This window comes from Lolium rigidum, chromosome 5, assembly GCF_022539505.1.
Source record: "Lolium rigidum isolate FL_2022 chromosome 5, APGP_CSIRO_Lrig_0.1, whole genome shotgun sequence".
Lineage (NCBI taxonomy): Eukaryota > Viridiplantae > Streptophyta > Magnoliopsida > Poales > Poaceae > Lolium > Lolium rigidum.
In genome coordinates this window covers 60,785,178-60,801,981 of record NC_061512.1, presented here as the reverse complement: position 1 = coordinate 60,801,981, position 16,804 = coordinate 60,785,178, and the positions used below count along the sequence as shown (strand labels likewise).

General features: G+C 44.4%; 1 protein-coding gene across 1 annotated transcript in view; it reads left to right on the top strand.

Moving 5' to 3' along the window:
* Positions 1 to 13,902: 13,902 nt before the first annotated feature.
* The window catches only part of LOC124656011, a 31,780-nt gene continuing 28,878 nt past the window's right edge, over positions 13,903 to 16,804 (top strand). The window contains exons 1-2 of the mRNA XM_047194826.1: positions 13,903 to 14,140; positions 14,260 to 14,497. Coding sequence (XP_047050782.1) covers positions 13,946 to 14,140; positions 14,260 to 14,497 — 433 coding nt within the window. The 5' untranslated portion in view covers positions 13,903 to 13,945. The remainder of the gene's footprint in view (positions 14,141 to 14,259; positions 14,498 to 16,804) is intronic.

Genomic DNA, 16,804 nt, shown 5'->3' with positions numbered 1-16,804 from the left:
TGTTGTCCATTATGCCAAACTAGTGTAAACAAGAAACAAAAAGATGCAATTGCAGGATCTAAAGGAAATAGCTTCGAGCACAAACACAATGGCGCCGGAAAAGTACTGTTACACCGGAACCGGAGTATGAGTGCCTTTTTACCTTTCCTCCCCGACAACGGCGCCGGAAAATAGCTTGATGTCTACGGGAGCTTCTATTCTTGTAGACAGTGTTGGGCCTCCAAGAGCGAGAGGTTTGTAGAACAGCGAGCAAGTTTCCCTTAAGTGGATCACCCAAGGTTTATCGATCTCGGGGAGGAAGAGGTCAAAGATATCCCTCTCATGCAACCCCGCAACCACAAAGCAAGAAGTCTCTTGTGTCCCCAACACACCTAATAGGTGCACTAGTTCGGCGAAGAGATAGTGAAATACAGGTGGTATGAATAAGTAGTAGCAACGGCACCGGAAAAGTGCTTTTGCCCGGGACGATAAACAAGCGGTAGTAACGCAGCGAGTAGTAACGCAGTAAAACAGTAAACAAGCAGCGATAGTAGTATTTAGGAACAAGGCCTAGGGATTACACTTTCACTAGTGGACACTCTCAACATTGATCACATAACAGAATAGATAAATGCATACTCTACACTTTTGTTGGATGATGAACACATTGCGTAGGATTACACGAACCCTCAATGCCGGAGTTAACAAGCTCCACAATAATGCTCATATTTTAGTAACCTTTAGTGTAAGATAGATCAAAAGACTAAACCAAGTACTAGCATAGCATGCACACTCGTCACCTTCATGCATATGTAGGAGGAATAGATCACATCAATATTATCATAGCAATAGTTAATTTCGCAATCTACAAGAGATCATGATCATAGCATAAACCAAGTACTAACACGGTGCACACATCTGTCACCTTTGCACACGTGCGAGGAGGAATAAAACTACTTTAATAACATTGCTAGAGTAGCACATAGATAAATTGTGATACAAACACATTGCAATCATAAAGAGATATAAATAAGCACCTCACTATGCCATTCAACGAGTGAATAAGTATTCTGTGAAATATAGCCTAAGAGACCCACACGGTGCACACACTGTCACCTTTACACACGTGGGACAAGGAGTCTCCGGAGATCACATAAGTAAAACTCACTTGACTAGCATAATGACATCTAGATTACAAGCATCATCATATGAATCTCAATCATGTAAGGCAGCTCATGAGATTATTGCATTGAAGCACATAGGAGAGAGATGAACCACATAGCTACCGGTACAGCCCCGAGCCTCGATGGAGAACTACTCCCTCCTCATGGGAGCAGCGGCGGTGATGAAGATGGCGGTGGAGATGGCAGCGGTGTCGATGGGGAAGCCTTCCGGGGCACTTCCCCGCTCCGGCAGGGTGCCGGAACAGAGACTCCTCGTCCCCCGGATCTTGGCTTCGCGATGGCGGCGGCTCGGAAGGTTTTCCGTATCGTGGTTTTTCGCATCGGGGTTTCGCGACGGAGGCTTTAAGTAGGCGGAAGGGCAGCGCGAGAGGGTCGAAGGGGTGGCCACACCATATGGCGGCGCGGCCGGGGCCTGGGCCGCGCCGGCCTATGGTCCGGGGGCCCGGTGCCCCCCCTCCGGTCCTTCCCGGGTGTTCCGGATGCTTCCGGTGAAAATAGGAACCTGGGTCTTCGTTTCGTCCAATTCGAGAATATTTCGTTACTAGGATTTCTGAAACCAAAAACAACGAGAAAACGAGAACCGGCACTTCGGCATCTTGTTAATAGGTTAGTTCCAGAAAATGCACGAATATGACATAAAGTGTGCATAAAACATGTAGATATCATCAATAATGTGGCATGGAACATAAGAAATTATCGATACGTCGGAGACGTATCAACCACCCGAAAGCCGATCCTGTGAGGGACTGCGCGAAGAACCTCACACGCAGCTCATCTGATGCTGAGATCGTGCCCGGCTGTGCCAAATATCGGCTCACATGCTCGATTGAGCTGGAACCATCTGATTACTAAACTTGGAGAATTCGGGGAGCCGATATTTGGGTGGTAGTGGGATCAACTCGTACTCGTTGGGGTACGGCTTGGAATAGCCGATTGCCCTCCTTTTCGGCACCATGCCGGACTGGTCTCTCAAGATTGTACTGATCTGATCCGCGGTGCTGGCTGCAGGAGTCGAACTCTGAAGATTTACCGGAGTGGCATACTTAGCCAGCCACGCTTGCTTCTCAAGCTCTGAGCCAACTGCAGGAGTTGGGCTCTGGAGGTTTATCGGGGTGGCATACTTAGCTAGTGATGGCGTGTATTTCACACGTTCGTTGGGCAACCCCAATAGGAAGGTATGATGAGCACAGCAGCAAGTTTTCCCTCAGAAAGAAACCAAGGTTTATCGAACCAGGAGGAGCCAAGAAGCACGTTGAAGGTTGATGGCGGCGGGATGTAGTGCGGCGCAACACCAGAGATTCCGGCGCCAACGTGGAACCTGCACAACACAACCAAAGTACTTTGCCCCAACGAAACAGATGAGGTTGTCAATCTCACCGGACTTGCTGTAACAAAGGATTAACCGTATTGTGTGGAAGATGATTGTTTGCGAGAGAAAACAGTAAAAACAAGTATTGCGGTAGATTGTATTTCAGTAAAGAGAATTGGACCGGGGTCCACGGTTCACTAGAGGTGTCTCTCCCATAAGACGAACGAGCATGTTGGGTGAACAAATTACAGTTGGGCAATTGACAAATAAAGAGAGCATGACAATGCACATACATATCATGATGAGTATAGTGAGATTTAATTGGGCATTACGACAAAGTACATAGACCGCCATCCAACCGCATCTATGCCTAAAAAGTCCACCTTCAGAGTTATCATCCGAACCCCTCCGGTATTAAGTTGCAAACAACGAGACAATTGCATTAAGTATGGTGCGTAATGTAATCAACAACTACATCCTTAGACATAGCGCCAATGTTTTATCCCTAGTGGCAACAAGCACAACACAACCTTAGGGGTTTCGTCACTCCCCAGGTGTCAATGCGAGCATGAACCCACTATCGAGCATAAGTACTCCCTCTTGGAGTTAAAAGCATCTACTTGGCCAGAGCATCTACTAGTAACGGAGAGCATGCAAGATCATAAATAACACATAAGCATAACTTTGATAATCAACATAACAAGTATTCTCTATTCATCGGATCCCAACAAACGCAACATATAGAATTACATATAGATGATCTTGATCATGATAGGCAGCTCACAAGATCCGACAATGATAGCACAATGGGGAGAAGACAACCATCTAGCTACTGCTATGGACCCATAGTCCAGGGGTAGACTACTCACTCATCACTCCGGAGGCGACCATGGCGGTGTAGAGTCCTCCGGGAGATGATTCCCCTCTCCGGCGGGGTGCCGGGAGGCGATCTCCGGGATCCCCGAGATGGGATCGGCGGCGACGGCGTCTCGGTAATGTTTTCCGTATCGTGGCTCTCGGTGCCGGGGGTTTCGTCATGGAGGCTTTAAGTAGGCGGAAGGGCAAGTCGAGAGGGGGCACGGGGGCCCCGGATGACGTGGCGGCGCGGCCAAGGGGGGCCGCGCCGCCCTAGGGTTTGGCTCCCCGTGGCCCCACTTCGTTTCGTCTTCGGACTTACGGAAGCTTCGTGAGAAAATAGGCCCCCGGGCTTTTGTTTCGTCCAATTCCGAGAATATTTCTTTACTAGGATTTCTGAAACCAAAAACAGCGAGAAAACGACAATCGGCACTTCGGCATCTTGTTAATAGGTTAGTTCCGGAAAATGCACGAATATGACATAAAGTGTGCATAAAACATGTAGATAACATCAATAATGTGGCATGGAACACAAGAAATTATCGATACGTTGGAGACGTATCAGCATCCCCAAGCTTAGTTACGCTCGTCCCGAGCGAGGTAAAACGATAACAAAGATAATTTACGGAGTGACATGCCATCATAATCTTGATCATACTATTTGTAAAGCATATGTAGAGAATGCAGCGATCAAAACAATGTGTATGACATGAGTAAACAAGTGAATCATAAAGCAAAGACTTTTCATGAATAGCACTTCAAGACAAGCATCAATAAGTCTTGCATAAGAGTTAACTCATAAAGCAATAATTTAAAGTAAAGGTATTGAAGCAACACAAAAGAAGATTAAGTTTCAGCGGTTGCTTTCAACTTGTAACATGTATATCTCATGGATATTGTCAACATAGAGTAATATAATAAGTGCAATAAGCAAGTATGTAGGAATCAATGCACAGTTCACACAAGTGTTTGCTTCTTGAGGTGGAGAGAAATAGGTGAACTGACTCAACTTTGAAAGTAAAAGAATGGTCCTTCAAAGAGGAAAGCATCGATTGCTATATTTGTGCTAGAGCTTTTATTTTGAAAACATGAAACAATTTTGTCAACGGTAGTAATAAAGCACATGTATCATGTAAATTATATCTTACAAGTTGCAAGCCTCATGCATAGTGTACTAATAGTGCCCGCACCTTGTCCTAATTAGCTTGGACTAACTGGATTATCACCGCAATACATATGCTTTAACCAAGTTTCACAAAGGGGTACCTCTATGCCGCCTGTACAAAGGTCTAAGGAGAAAGCTCGCATTTGGATTTCTCGCTTTTGATTATTCTCAACTTAGACATCCATACCGGGACAACATAGACAACAGATGATGGACTCCTCTTTTAATGCTTTAAGCATTTGACAACAATTAATTCTTTTCTCATTAGAGATTTGAGGATATTTGTCCAAAACTAAAACTTCCACCATGAATCATGGCTTTAGTTAGCGGCCCAATGTTCTTCTCTCACAATATGCATGCTCAAACCATTCAACTCAGTGTAGATCGCCCTTACTTCAGACAAGACGAACATGCATAGCAACTCACATGAAATTCAACAATGAGTTGATGGCGTTCCCAGTAAACATGGTTATCGCACAACAAGCAACTTAATAAGAGATAAAGTGCATAATTACATATTCAATACCAGAATAGTTTTTAAGCTATTTGTCCCATGAGCTATATATTGCAAAGGTGAATGATGGAATTTTAAAGGTAGCACTCAAGCAATTTACTTTGGAATGGCGGGAAAATACCATGTAGTATAGGTAGGTATGGTGGACACAAATGGCATAGTGGTTGGCTCAAGTATTTTGGATGCATGAGAAGTATTCCCTCTCGATACAAGGTTTAGGCTAGCAAGGCTTATTTGAAACAAACACAAGGATGAACCGGTGCAGCAAAACTCACATAAAAGACATATTGTAAACATTATAAGACTCTACACCGTCTTCCTTGTTGTTCAAACTCAAAACTAGAAATTATCTAGACCTTAGAGAAACCAAATATGCAAACCAAATTTTAGCATGCTCTATGTATTTCTTCATTAATGGGTGCAAAGCATATGATGCAAGAGCTTAAACATGAGCACAACAATTGCCAAGTATCACATTACCCAATACATTTATAGCAATTACTACATGTATCATTTTCCAATTCCAACCATATAACAATTTAACGAAGGAGAAACTTCGCCATGAATACTATGAGTAGAAACCAAGGACATATTTGTCCATATGCTACAGCGGAGCGTGTATCTCTCCCATGAAGTGAATGCTAGGATCCATTTTATTCAAACAAAACAAAAACAAAAACAAACCGACGCTCCAAGAAAAAGCACATAAGATGTGGCCGAATAAAAATATAGTTTCAGGGGAGGAACCCGATAATTTGTTGATGAAGAAGGGGATGCCTTGGGCATCCCCAAGCTTAGACGCTTGAGTCTTCTTGATATATGCAGGGGTGAACCACCGGGTGCATCCCCAAGCTTAGAGCTTTCACTCTCCTTGATCATGTTGCATCATACTCCTCTCTTGATCCTTGAAAACTTCCTCCACACCAAACTCGAAACAACTCATTAGAGGGTTTGTGCACAATATAAATTGACATATTCAGAGGTGACACAATCATTCTTAACACTTCTGGACATTGCATAATGCTACTGGACATTAGTGGATCAAAGAAATTCATCCAACATAGCGAAAGAGGCAATGCGAAATAAAAGGCAGAATCTGTCAAAACAGAACAGTTCGTATTGACGAAATTTTAAATGGCACCAGACTTGCTCAAACGAAAATGCTCAAATTGAATGAAAGTTGCGTACATATCTGAGGATCATGCTCGTAAATTGGCGTAATTTTCTGAGCTACCTACAGGGAGGTGGACCCAGATTCGTGACAGCAAAGAAATCTGGAACTGCGCAGTAATCCAAATCTAGTACTTACTTTTCTATCAACGGCTTAACTTGGCAAAACAAAACTCAAAACTAAGATAAGGAGAGGTTGCTACAGTAGTAAACAACTTCCAAGACACAAAATAAAAACAAAGTACTGTAGGTAAAAACATGGGTTGTCTCCCATAAGCGCTTTTCTTTAACGCCTTTCAGCTAGGCGCGAAAGTGTGTATCAAGTAACATCGAGAGATGAAGCATCAACATCATAATTTGTTCTAATAATAGAATCATAAGGTACCTTTATTCTCTTTCTAGGGAAGTGTTCCATACCTTTCTTGAGAGGAAATTGATATTTTATATTACCTTCCCTCATATCAATAATAGCACCAACAGTTCAAGAAAAGGTCTTCCCAATATAATTGGACAAGATGCATTGCATTCAATATCCAAGACAACAAAATTAACGGGAACAAGATTATTGTTAACGGTAATGCGAACATTATCAACTTTACCCAAAGGTTTCTTTGTAGAATGATCAGCAAGATTAACATCCAAATAACAATTTTTCAGCGGTGGCAAGTCAAGCATATTATAAATTTTCTTAGGCATAACGAAATACTTGCACCAAGATCACATAAAGCATTACAATCAAAATCTTTAACCTTCATCTTAATGATGGGCTCCCAACCATCTTCTAGCTTTTTAGGAATAGAGGCTTCGCGCTCTAGTTTCTCTTCTCTAGCTTTTATGAGAGCATTTGTAATATGATGCGTGAAAGCCAAATTTATAGCACTAGCATTAGGACTTTTAGCAAGTTTTTGCAAGAACTTTATAACTTCAGAGATGTGGCAATCATCAAAATTCAAACCATTATAATCTAAAGCAATGGGATCATCATCCCCAATGTTGGAAAAAATTTCAGCAGACTTTATCATAGGCGAGTTTCAGCAGCTTTAGCAGCTTCAGTAGCTTTTCGCGCTTTGCATTAGAAGTGGAAACATTGCTAACACCAATTCTTTTATTAGTATGAGTAGGAGGTGCAGCAACATGTGTAGCATTAGCATTACTAGTGGTGGTAATAGTCCAAACTTTAGCTATATTCTTTTCTTTAGCTAGTTTTTCATTTTCTTCTCTATCCCACCTAGCACGCAGTTCAGCCATTAATCTTATATTCTCATTAATTCTAACTTGGATGGCATTTGCTGTAGTAACAATTTTATTTTCAATATCCCTATTAGGCATAACTTTCGATTTCAAAAGATCAACATCGGAGGCAAGACTATCAACTCTAGAAACAAGAATATCAATTTTATTGAGCTTTTCCTCAACAGATTTGTTAAAGGCAGTTTGTGTACTAATAAATTCTTTAAGCATGGCCTCAAGTCCAGGGGGTGTATTCCTATTATTGTTGTAAGAATTCCCATAAGAATTAGCATAACCGTTACCATTATTGTAAGGATATGGCCTATAGTTATTACTAGAATTGTTCCGGTAAGCATTGTTGTTGAAATTATTATTTTTAATGAAGTTTACATCAACATGTTCTTCTTGTGCAACCAATGAAGCTAACGGAACATTATTAGGATCAATATTAGTCCTATCATTCACAAGCATAGACATAATAGCATCAACCTTATCATTCAAGGAAGAGGATTCCTCAACAGAATTTACCTTCTTACCTTGTGGAGCTCTTTCCGTGTGCCATTCGAGTAGTTGATCATCATATTATCAAGAAGCCTTGTTGCTTCACCAAGAGTGATGGACATAAAGGTACCTCCAGCAGCTGAATCCAATAAATTCCGCGAAGAAAAATTTAGTCCTGCATAGAAGGTTTGGATGATCATCCAAGTAGTCGATCCATGGGTTGGGCAATTTTTAACCGAGAGATTTCATTCTTTCCCAAGCTTGAGCAACATGTTCGAGTATCTAATTGTTTAAAATTCATTATGCTACTCCTCAAAGATATAATTTTAGCGGGGGATAATATCTACCAATAAAAGCATCCTTGCATTTAGTCCATGAATCAATACTATTCTTAGGCAGAGATAGCAACCAATCTTTAGCTCTTCCTCTTAATGAGAAAGGGAACAATTTTAGTCTAATAATATCACCATCTACATCTTTATATTTTTGCATTTCGCATAGTTCAACAAAATTATTAAGATGGGCGACGAGCATCATCGAACTAATTCCGGAAAATTGATCTTTCATAATAAGATTCGATAAAGCGAGTTTAATTTCAAAGAATTTTGCTGTAGTAGCAGGTGGAGCAATAGGTGTGCATAAGAAATCATTATTATTTGTGGTTGTGAAGTCACACAACTTAGTATTTTCAGCGTTGGCCATTTTAGCAATAGTAAATAAAGCAAACTAGATAAAGTAAATGCAAGTAAACTAATTTTTTTGTGCTTTCGATATAGCAAACAAGATAGCAAATAAAGTAAAACTAGCAACTAATTTTTTTGTATTTTGATTTAGTGCAGCAAACAAAGTAGTAAATAAAACTAAGCAAGACAAAAACAAAGTAAAGAGATTGAGAAGTGGAGACTCCCCTTGCAGCGTGTCTTGATCTCCCGACAACGGCGCCGAGAAAATATGCTTGATGGCGTGTATTTCACACGTTCGTTGGGCAACCCCAAGAGGAAGGTATGATGAGCACAGCGAGCAAGTTTTCCCTCGGAAAGAAACCAAGGTTTATCGAACCGGGAGGAGCCAAGAAGCACGTTGAAGGTTGATGGCGGCGGGATGTAGTGCGGCGCAACACCGGAGATTCCGCGCCAACGTGGAACCCGCACAACACAACCAAAGTACTTTGCCCCAACGAAACAAAGTGAGGTTGTCAATCTCACCGGCTTGCTGTAACAAAGGATTAACCGTATTGTGTGGAAGATGATTGTTTGCAGAGAAAACAGTAAAAACAAGTATTGCAGTAGATTGTATTTCAGTAAAGAGAATTGGACCGGGGTCCACAGTTCACTAGAGGTGTCTCTCCCATAAGACGAACAGCATGTTGGGTGAACAAATTACGATTGGGCAATTGACAAATAAAGAGAGCATGACAATGCACATACATATCATGATGAGTATAGTGAGATTTAATTGGGCATTACGACAAAGTACATAGACCGCCATCCAACCGCATCTATGCCTAAAAAGTCCACCTTCAGAGTTATCATCCGAACCCCTCCGAGTATTAAGTTGCAAACAACGAGACAATTGCATTAAGTATGGTGCGTAATGTAATCAACAACTACATCCTTAGACATAGCGCCAATGTTTTATCCCTAGTGGCAACGAGCACAACACAACCTTAGGGGTTTCGTCACTCCCCGGTGTCAATGCAGGCATGAACCCACTATCGAGCATAAGTACTCCCTCTTGGAGTTAAAAGCATCTACTTGGCCGGAGCATCTACTAGTAACGGAGAGCATGCAAGATCATAAATAACACATAAGCATAACTTTGATAATCAACATAACAAGTATTCTCTATTCATCGGATCCCAACAAACGCAACATATAGAATTACATATAGATGATCTTGATCATGATAGGCAGCTCACAAGATCCGACAATGATAGCACAATGGGGAGAAGACAACCATCTAGCTACTGCTATGGACCCATAGTCCAGGGGTAGACTACTCACTCATCACTCCGGGGGCGACCATGGCGGTGTAGAGTCCTCCGGGAGATGATTCCCCTCTCCGGCAGGGTGCCGGAGGCGATCTCCGAGGATCCCCCGAGATGGGATCGGCGGCGACGGCGTCTCGGTAATGTTTTCCGTATCGTGGCTCTCGCATGCGGGGGTTTCGTCACGGAGGCTTTAAGTAGGCGGAAGGGCAAGTCGAGAGGGGGCACAGGGGCCCCGGATGACAGGGCGGCGCGGCCAAGGGGGGGCCGCGCCGCCTAGGGTTTGGCTCCCTGTGGCCCCACTTCATTTCGTCTTCGGACTTCGGAAGCTTCGTGAGAAAATAGGCCCCTGGGCTTTTGTTTCGTCCAATTCCGAGAATATTTCTTTACTAGGATTTCTGAAACCAAAAACAGCGAAACAAAGAATCGGCACTTCGGCATCTTGTTAATAGGTTAGTTCCAGAAAATGCACGAATATGACATAAAGTGTGCATAAAACATGTAGATAACATCAATAATGTGGCATGGAACACAAGAAATTATCGATACGTTGGAGACGTATCAGCTAGCCACGTCTGCTTCTCAAGATCTGTTCCCGAAGTTCCTCCTGCTGTTCCAGAAGTCCCTGCTATTGCAGTCTGGTTTGTGAGTGCCCAGTTAATGCAGTCTGACACGTATGTGCACGTGTATCCGTGAGGGATCTCCTTAGGCGCCTCATGCAAAAACTGGTAATCACTAGGGTCACCACCGATCTTGTAGACGACGTATGCCGGTGAACTCGGCACTTCTGGTGCTGCCAACGCGAATGGCAGCGGTGGTCGGGACTCGGAGTGGCATCTCTCCTTGGTGAGTCCCTAGAGCTGGTCCCGACGGAGAGTACTGATGCCTCATGATTTCCTGGATCACCCGAAGAGCGACACGCTCCAAAGTGTTCACCGAGGCTCTCGGAATGGCGGTGCAGCGAATGAGCTACCATGCGGTTAATCTCCGACGCGGAGACTCGGTGCGTTCTTCCGACGGGGCGGACAGGTCCACTCCATCGAGCGCGCCTTCGGGTGAGAACCCTTTCCACCCGATGCCGTGTGAGCGGGTTCTCCGGAAAGAGCCGATGAGGTCGGCTTCGAGGACGCTTTGACCTCGTCATACTTCTTCTTGAGCTCCTCGGTCGGATCCTCGTACGTGATCGGAGTGCCTTCCGCCATCTCGGATGTAGATGGCGATGCGGTTGATGTCGAAGACTGTCCCACCGGGCGTGTCGGAATGTGTTGCGGTCGAAACCCACCGGCGAGCAGCGACGGGCAACACGAGTAGAGCCGGGAGGCTCCCGGGATCTGCGGCTGGCCCTGGTCCCTCGAGCGACGGCCCGCAAAGACTCGGCACGCACGTCCGATGCTGGTGCAAGGGCGTGCCACCTGACCTATACCTAGTCAGGAAGGTGATGGATTTGCCTCGCTTAGTTTCATGCATGGCATACATGTAAACATTAAATACGAGCCTCGATCGGCTCTCAGGTTGTCCTGTGAATCGGCTCAAAGAGCCGATCCACCCATGATTCGTACAAGGTGTACGATCGCATGGTGGTCCTGCTTGATCAATGTAAAGCTAAAACGACCTACTACGATTTAGGGTTTTCACCACATAATCGGAACATCCTACGCGTGATTGAGCACGGCGGCCACGCACGGTGATCATAAACCGACCCTAGACAAGGCCTAAAAACCAACATGAAGTTGATCCCCGGAACATCTTGTCTAGGGCTAGCAAACTACACCCTACGTGCCACCTGGATCCTTCAACCCGTTTGTAAGGCCTAACTATGCGAGATATTAAACTAATCCTTGAAGAACAAGGAGCAATCATAACGGATCGGATCTACTAAATAATGATCAAGCGGGGTGCCGTCCTTACACCTAAGATAGGTGTAAGGGCGGCTAGACGTCTAAGGGTTGCACGGACGAAAGCATATGATACGATGAAGCAATGCTAACCCTAACACATCTATGATAACTACGTTGCTCGCCATCAACAAGGCTTCGGCACGAGCAACGCATGAACAACGAATAAACGTGTCTTGCCTAGATCGCAAGATGCGATCTAGGCAGCATGATGCTTACCCGGAAGAAAACCCTCGAGACAAGGGAGTTGGCGATGCGCCTAGATTGGTTTGTGGTGAACGTGATTGTTGTTTATTTCGAAACCCTAGATACATATTTATAGTCCGTAGACTTTCTAACGTGGGAATAATCTCAACCGTGCACGAGCCAAACTCTATCTAACCGATACGTATCCTACTATATTACAGATACACGGGCAAACTAGCCCAAACTTTGTATACAAGGCCGATTCATGTATATCTTCTATGTATATTCTTCAAGCCCATCTTTAATCGCGGCCCAACTCTGATCCGGTCAAATTCTGGTGATAAAAATAATTAACTTAGCAAAATTGCTAGCCCTTAGCACCTTTATAGAGTTCAGCAGATCCTCTGGCCACATAAGCACCGGCGGATCCAAGTGTTTGGCTTGGGGTGCACAACGCACAGAACATCGATTGGAAACAAAATCTTTTGTAAAATGACTACTTTTCACCACGTATGCTACCCCCGAAGAAAAAATTTGGCAGTTGAAACACCATCGTGCACCATATTTTTCAATTCTCTGGCTCTGGCACGATCGTGACCAGACCCTAAACTTTAAACCCTAAATCGTAAAAAACCTAAATACTAAACCCCACTCTGCAGACGTGTTGATAGCATTAGCACACGCTTCAGCTTCTGCATGTGTTGGGCTCATGAGATGTGGTAGAATACCAACACTTAATCCTCTGATTTGTCCTAGATGGTCTCTAACTACAAAATCCCACCCTTCGTGTCAAGTAGCCGGATTGAAAGCCCTTTCACATTAATTTTAAGCTTCTTGCCCTCTTGAGAAATCCATTCCTCGTTCCTTAAAAAGTTCTTGCATTGCATCGTGGACTTGGAGACCTAGTAATTTATTTATAAAACTAGATCGTACTTGCTCATCTTTAGTCTCAAATAATCACACGACAAACAAGTATAGATAATAATATTTTTCATGCACAATCATCAAAAAGGGCAAAATTTAAAACCATACAATTACAATCTATTTTTGCAAGGGTGAATTTCACGCTTGGAATCGAACTTGCTTGCTAACTTGATCTTTCATCGTTTAGCCAACATGTTTTTTTTTTTGACATAATTTAGCCAACATGTTGAGACTTCATAGCACATGGTTTGGAGTTTCAAAGATACTCAAACCCATGTGTAAATGTAAAATGTGACTATTATAGTTTCAAAAATATTGAAACTCGAATGTAACTGGTACATGTGTTTTCTAACTAATGCTAGCATGTTGTCTTGTCAATACAACTGGAACATGTGTTTTCTAGCTAATGCAAGCATGTTGTCTTATCAATACAACTTATTTACATCATAAAGTGAACTATCAAAATTTAGCTAAGCACGAAACTTAAAAAGAAATTACCAACAAGTGGTCAAGAAGTCGCATCTCAGCTTCCATGGTTCGAAGAACTATCAGCCCGTCGTCGTGTTTTCAAAAAGGTATTGATTTTGCCTTTTCAGATCAACTATTTAAACTTTCTTTAACAATTCATTTTTATTACCACTTAAGTATGCGCTAAGGAGTGTGATGATAGGTTAAAAATTCTTTTAACACTTACTCACACATCTGTTAGCACCAATGTTAGACGGTTTGTCTTGTCTTTAGCATTTATTTTGAAATTCAAATCTCCATAGCATGGGGATGCAAATGACCGTTTGGGGATGATCAGCATTATCGATTCTCAGAATAAAAGGATTCTCAACATTACAAAGAAAACCCCTGAAGTTTTTGGTAGGACGTCGTTTTGCAAGTGAGCATCTTCCATCGACACCCTCTGAAATCACCAAATTCCCAAAAACCAGACCCTCCGGTTCCCCCAAATCATCGATTACACGATGGCGAAGGCCCCGGCAGGCCGGCAGTTGACGTCTCTCCAAATCAGCCCAGCAGAACGCTCCCCTCCGGCCGCGATGGTGGTGACCGAGCTCGCGGCGTCCCGCGACGAGGAGGCGGCGGCTCTCCTGGCCTCGGCCGACGCCGGCGACGCCCGCCGCGGCGCGGGCGCATCGTCGGAGACCCGCGACACGCACCTCCTGAGCTCGGCCTTCTTCTTCGTCTTCCTCGCCTACCACGCCGCCCAGAACCTCCAGAGCACCGTCAACACGGTACGCACGCCCCATCCCCGGAATTCCGCAGCGCACGTACGTGACATGACCCCGCATGCCGCGGCGAATTGATTGACTAATTGCTGGCTTGCTGCCGCGTTCCGGCCATGAGCGCGCAGGACGGCGACCTGGGGACCATATCGCTGGGGTTTCTGTACACGTCGTTCACGGCGTTCTCGGTGGTGGGCTCGCCGGTGGTGCGGCGGATGGGGTCCAGGCGCGCGCTCGTGCTCGGCACCTCCGGCTACCTCCTCTTCATCGCCGCCAATCTCGCACCATCCTGGTACGTACACACACACGCTACCGACCGCCATGTCGCCGGCTCCGGTTGCTTCTGCTGTAATTTCTGTGTCGCCGGTATATTCTGAGTTGGAGTTTCCGACGATGGCGACGTATCTCTAGAAAATTGAATCCATCCAGCTGAATCTAGGGCCCCGCTGAATCTGTCGGACGAATATTCATGTGAGTGATACTGGAAATAGGGGAACACCAAGGTGGTAATTGGATAAGTGTACTAACTTGCCAGCTCGGAAAAGGTCCCTATCGAGCTTTGCCGTGCAAGCAACATGACACCAGGGGCCAGGAGTCCAGGAGACGCGGCGGACGTTTGGCTCGTGCGAGTCCGAGAAGACGTCTCTGCACGAACCAGGGGTCTCAAAATAAAAGGGAAAAATACACTCATAATGAAGCGTATAGTTGCATAGTCTATTCCCGCACGCAATTTTCATTTCTCCGCTGGGGTGTGAGGAAAAAAAACACATGGTAGTGTGGAGAAAACAAAATGACATACCCCTCGTGAGTCGTGACGGGAAAAGTTATCGCGGATTTATCTAAATTTAGGTGTATCTACCAAATACAAATGCGAAGAGGACTTAAGACAATTGTTCGATTTTTGGACTTATTTAGCGATCTTATCTCTACCATTTTGTTCCCCTCATACACTCCTTACCATTGTCTTTCGAGCTTGAACGTCTCCCACGTGTGCTCTAGTTGTCCAGCTCTACCTTTGGCAACGACTCATATGGTCATTCCTCTATGCTTGCCCGCCTATGACACCAGTCTTGCCCCTCGGGTGACTATTTAACAAACATAATGGTGAACCCTTTCTATGCCCCTTCTTCTTTCTAGCGTCTCCTTCTCTGTTGGATCTTCATAACTTGTTAAAAGGTATCTGGACGTTTGTCCGATAATATCAATCCATGAATGCTCGAGGGTTTCTGAGTTTTTTTTTTTGTTTTGAAAAGAGAGTTTCTCATAATTTGTATCGTCTACACTATTTCTTTTAAATCCAACTATTAGTTGGCTCGCTGCTTGTTTTTTTTGTATTGCGCAAGCGTGATGTACATGATGCATGAAAAGTGTAGTGACTGAAATTCGATGCATACAATTTTCAATAAAGAAAACAGGAATATAAAGCGACGCCGGATCCGTCCAGCTTCATAGTTAAAATTGGTCAGGTTAATTATAACTTGTTTTTAGCAAATTAGTCTAGCTCGAACTATTAGTGCTTTTTTATGGGCTTACCGCGGGATGCCTCTTAAGACTTAAGGAGAGGATATAAACACTCGAAAAAGAAAGAAATATCGCAGTACATCACGTGCTCCTCACACGTGTGCCCAGTGGTGCCAAAGAAATAGACGATCGATCGACGAATAGCCGACGGCTGACGGCCGTTTTCGTTCACTTGATGTCACCTTGTAGTTGGATCGAAACAGCGGCAGCGGCCGAGTCGTAGGGGCCTAGCTTCATCTGTCCAGGACCCGGTCAGATGCGTCACCTGACAAGTGGAACCGTCACATTTACTTTCCGAAACTTCGACTGGATATGCACTCGGATCATGGATGCTTAATCCGCGTGGTGTCGTCTTTGTGGTGCGTCTGTGTTGTTTACAGTCAGTGTCTGTTATCACCAGGATTTAACCGCGATCAGGAGGTGGGCCGCGATCAAGATGGGCTTGGAAGAGTATATATGGAAAATCCTGAAGCGGCCTGACGCGAAGGAATTGGGCTGAATTGCCCGTGTATCTTTATGGTAGATTGTATGTTAGATTAAAAGTTAGAGTTTGTCTCGTGCACGGTTTAGTGCACGCCCACATTAGAAGTCCCTGGACTATAAATATGTACCTAGGGTTTATGGAATAAACAACAACTCACGTTCAACCCCAAAAACAAACCAATCTCGGCGCATCGCCAACTCCTTCATCTCGAGGGTTTCTATCGGATAGCGACATGCTGCCTAGATCGCATCTTGCGATCTAGGCAGCACAAGCCCTACGTTGTTCATGCGTTGCTCGTATCGAAGCGTTTTTGATGGCGAGCAACGTAGTTATCATTAGATGTGTTAGGGTTAGTATTGTTCTTCGTTTAAGCATGCTTACGTAGTGCAACCCTTGCATATCTAGCCGTCCTCACGCCTATCTCGGGTGTGGGGCGGCACCCCGCTTGATCATTATTTAGTAGATCCGATCCGTTACGATTGCTCCTTGTTCTACAAGGATTAGTTTAATATCTCGCAATAGTTTGGCCTTACAATGGGGGAGGATCCAGGTGGCACGTAGGGTGGCGTTCGCAAGTCCTAAACGGGATGTTCCTAGGATCAACTTCATGTTGGTTTTTTGGCCTTGTTTAGGATCGGCTTACGAGCACCGTGCGTGGCCGCAAGGCC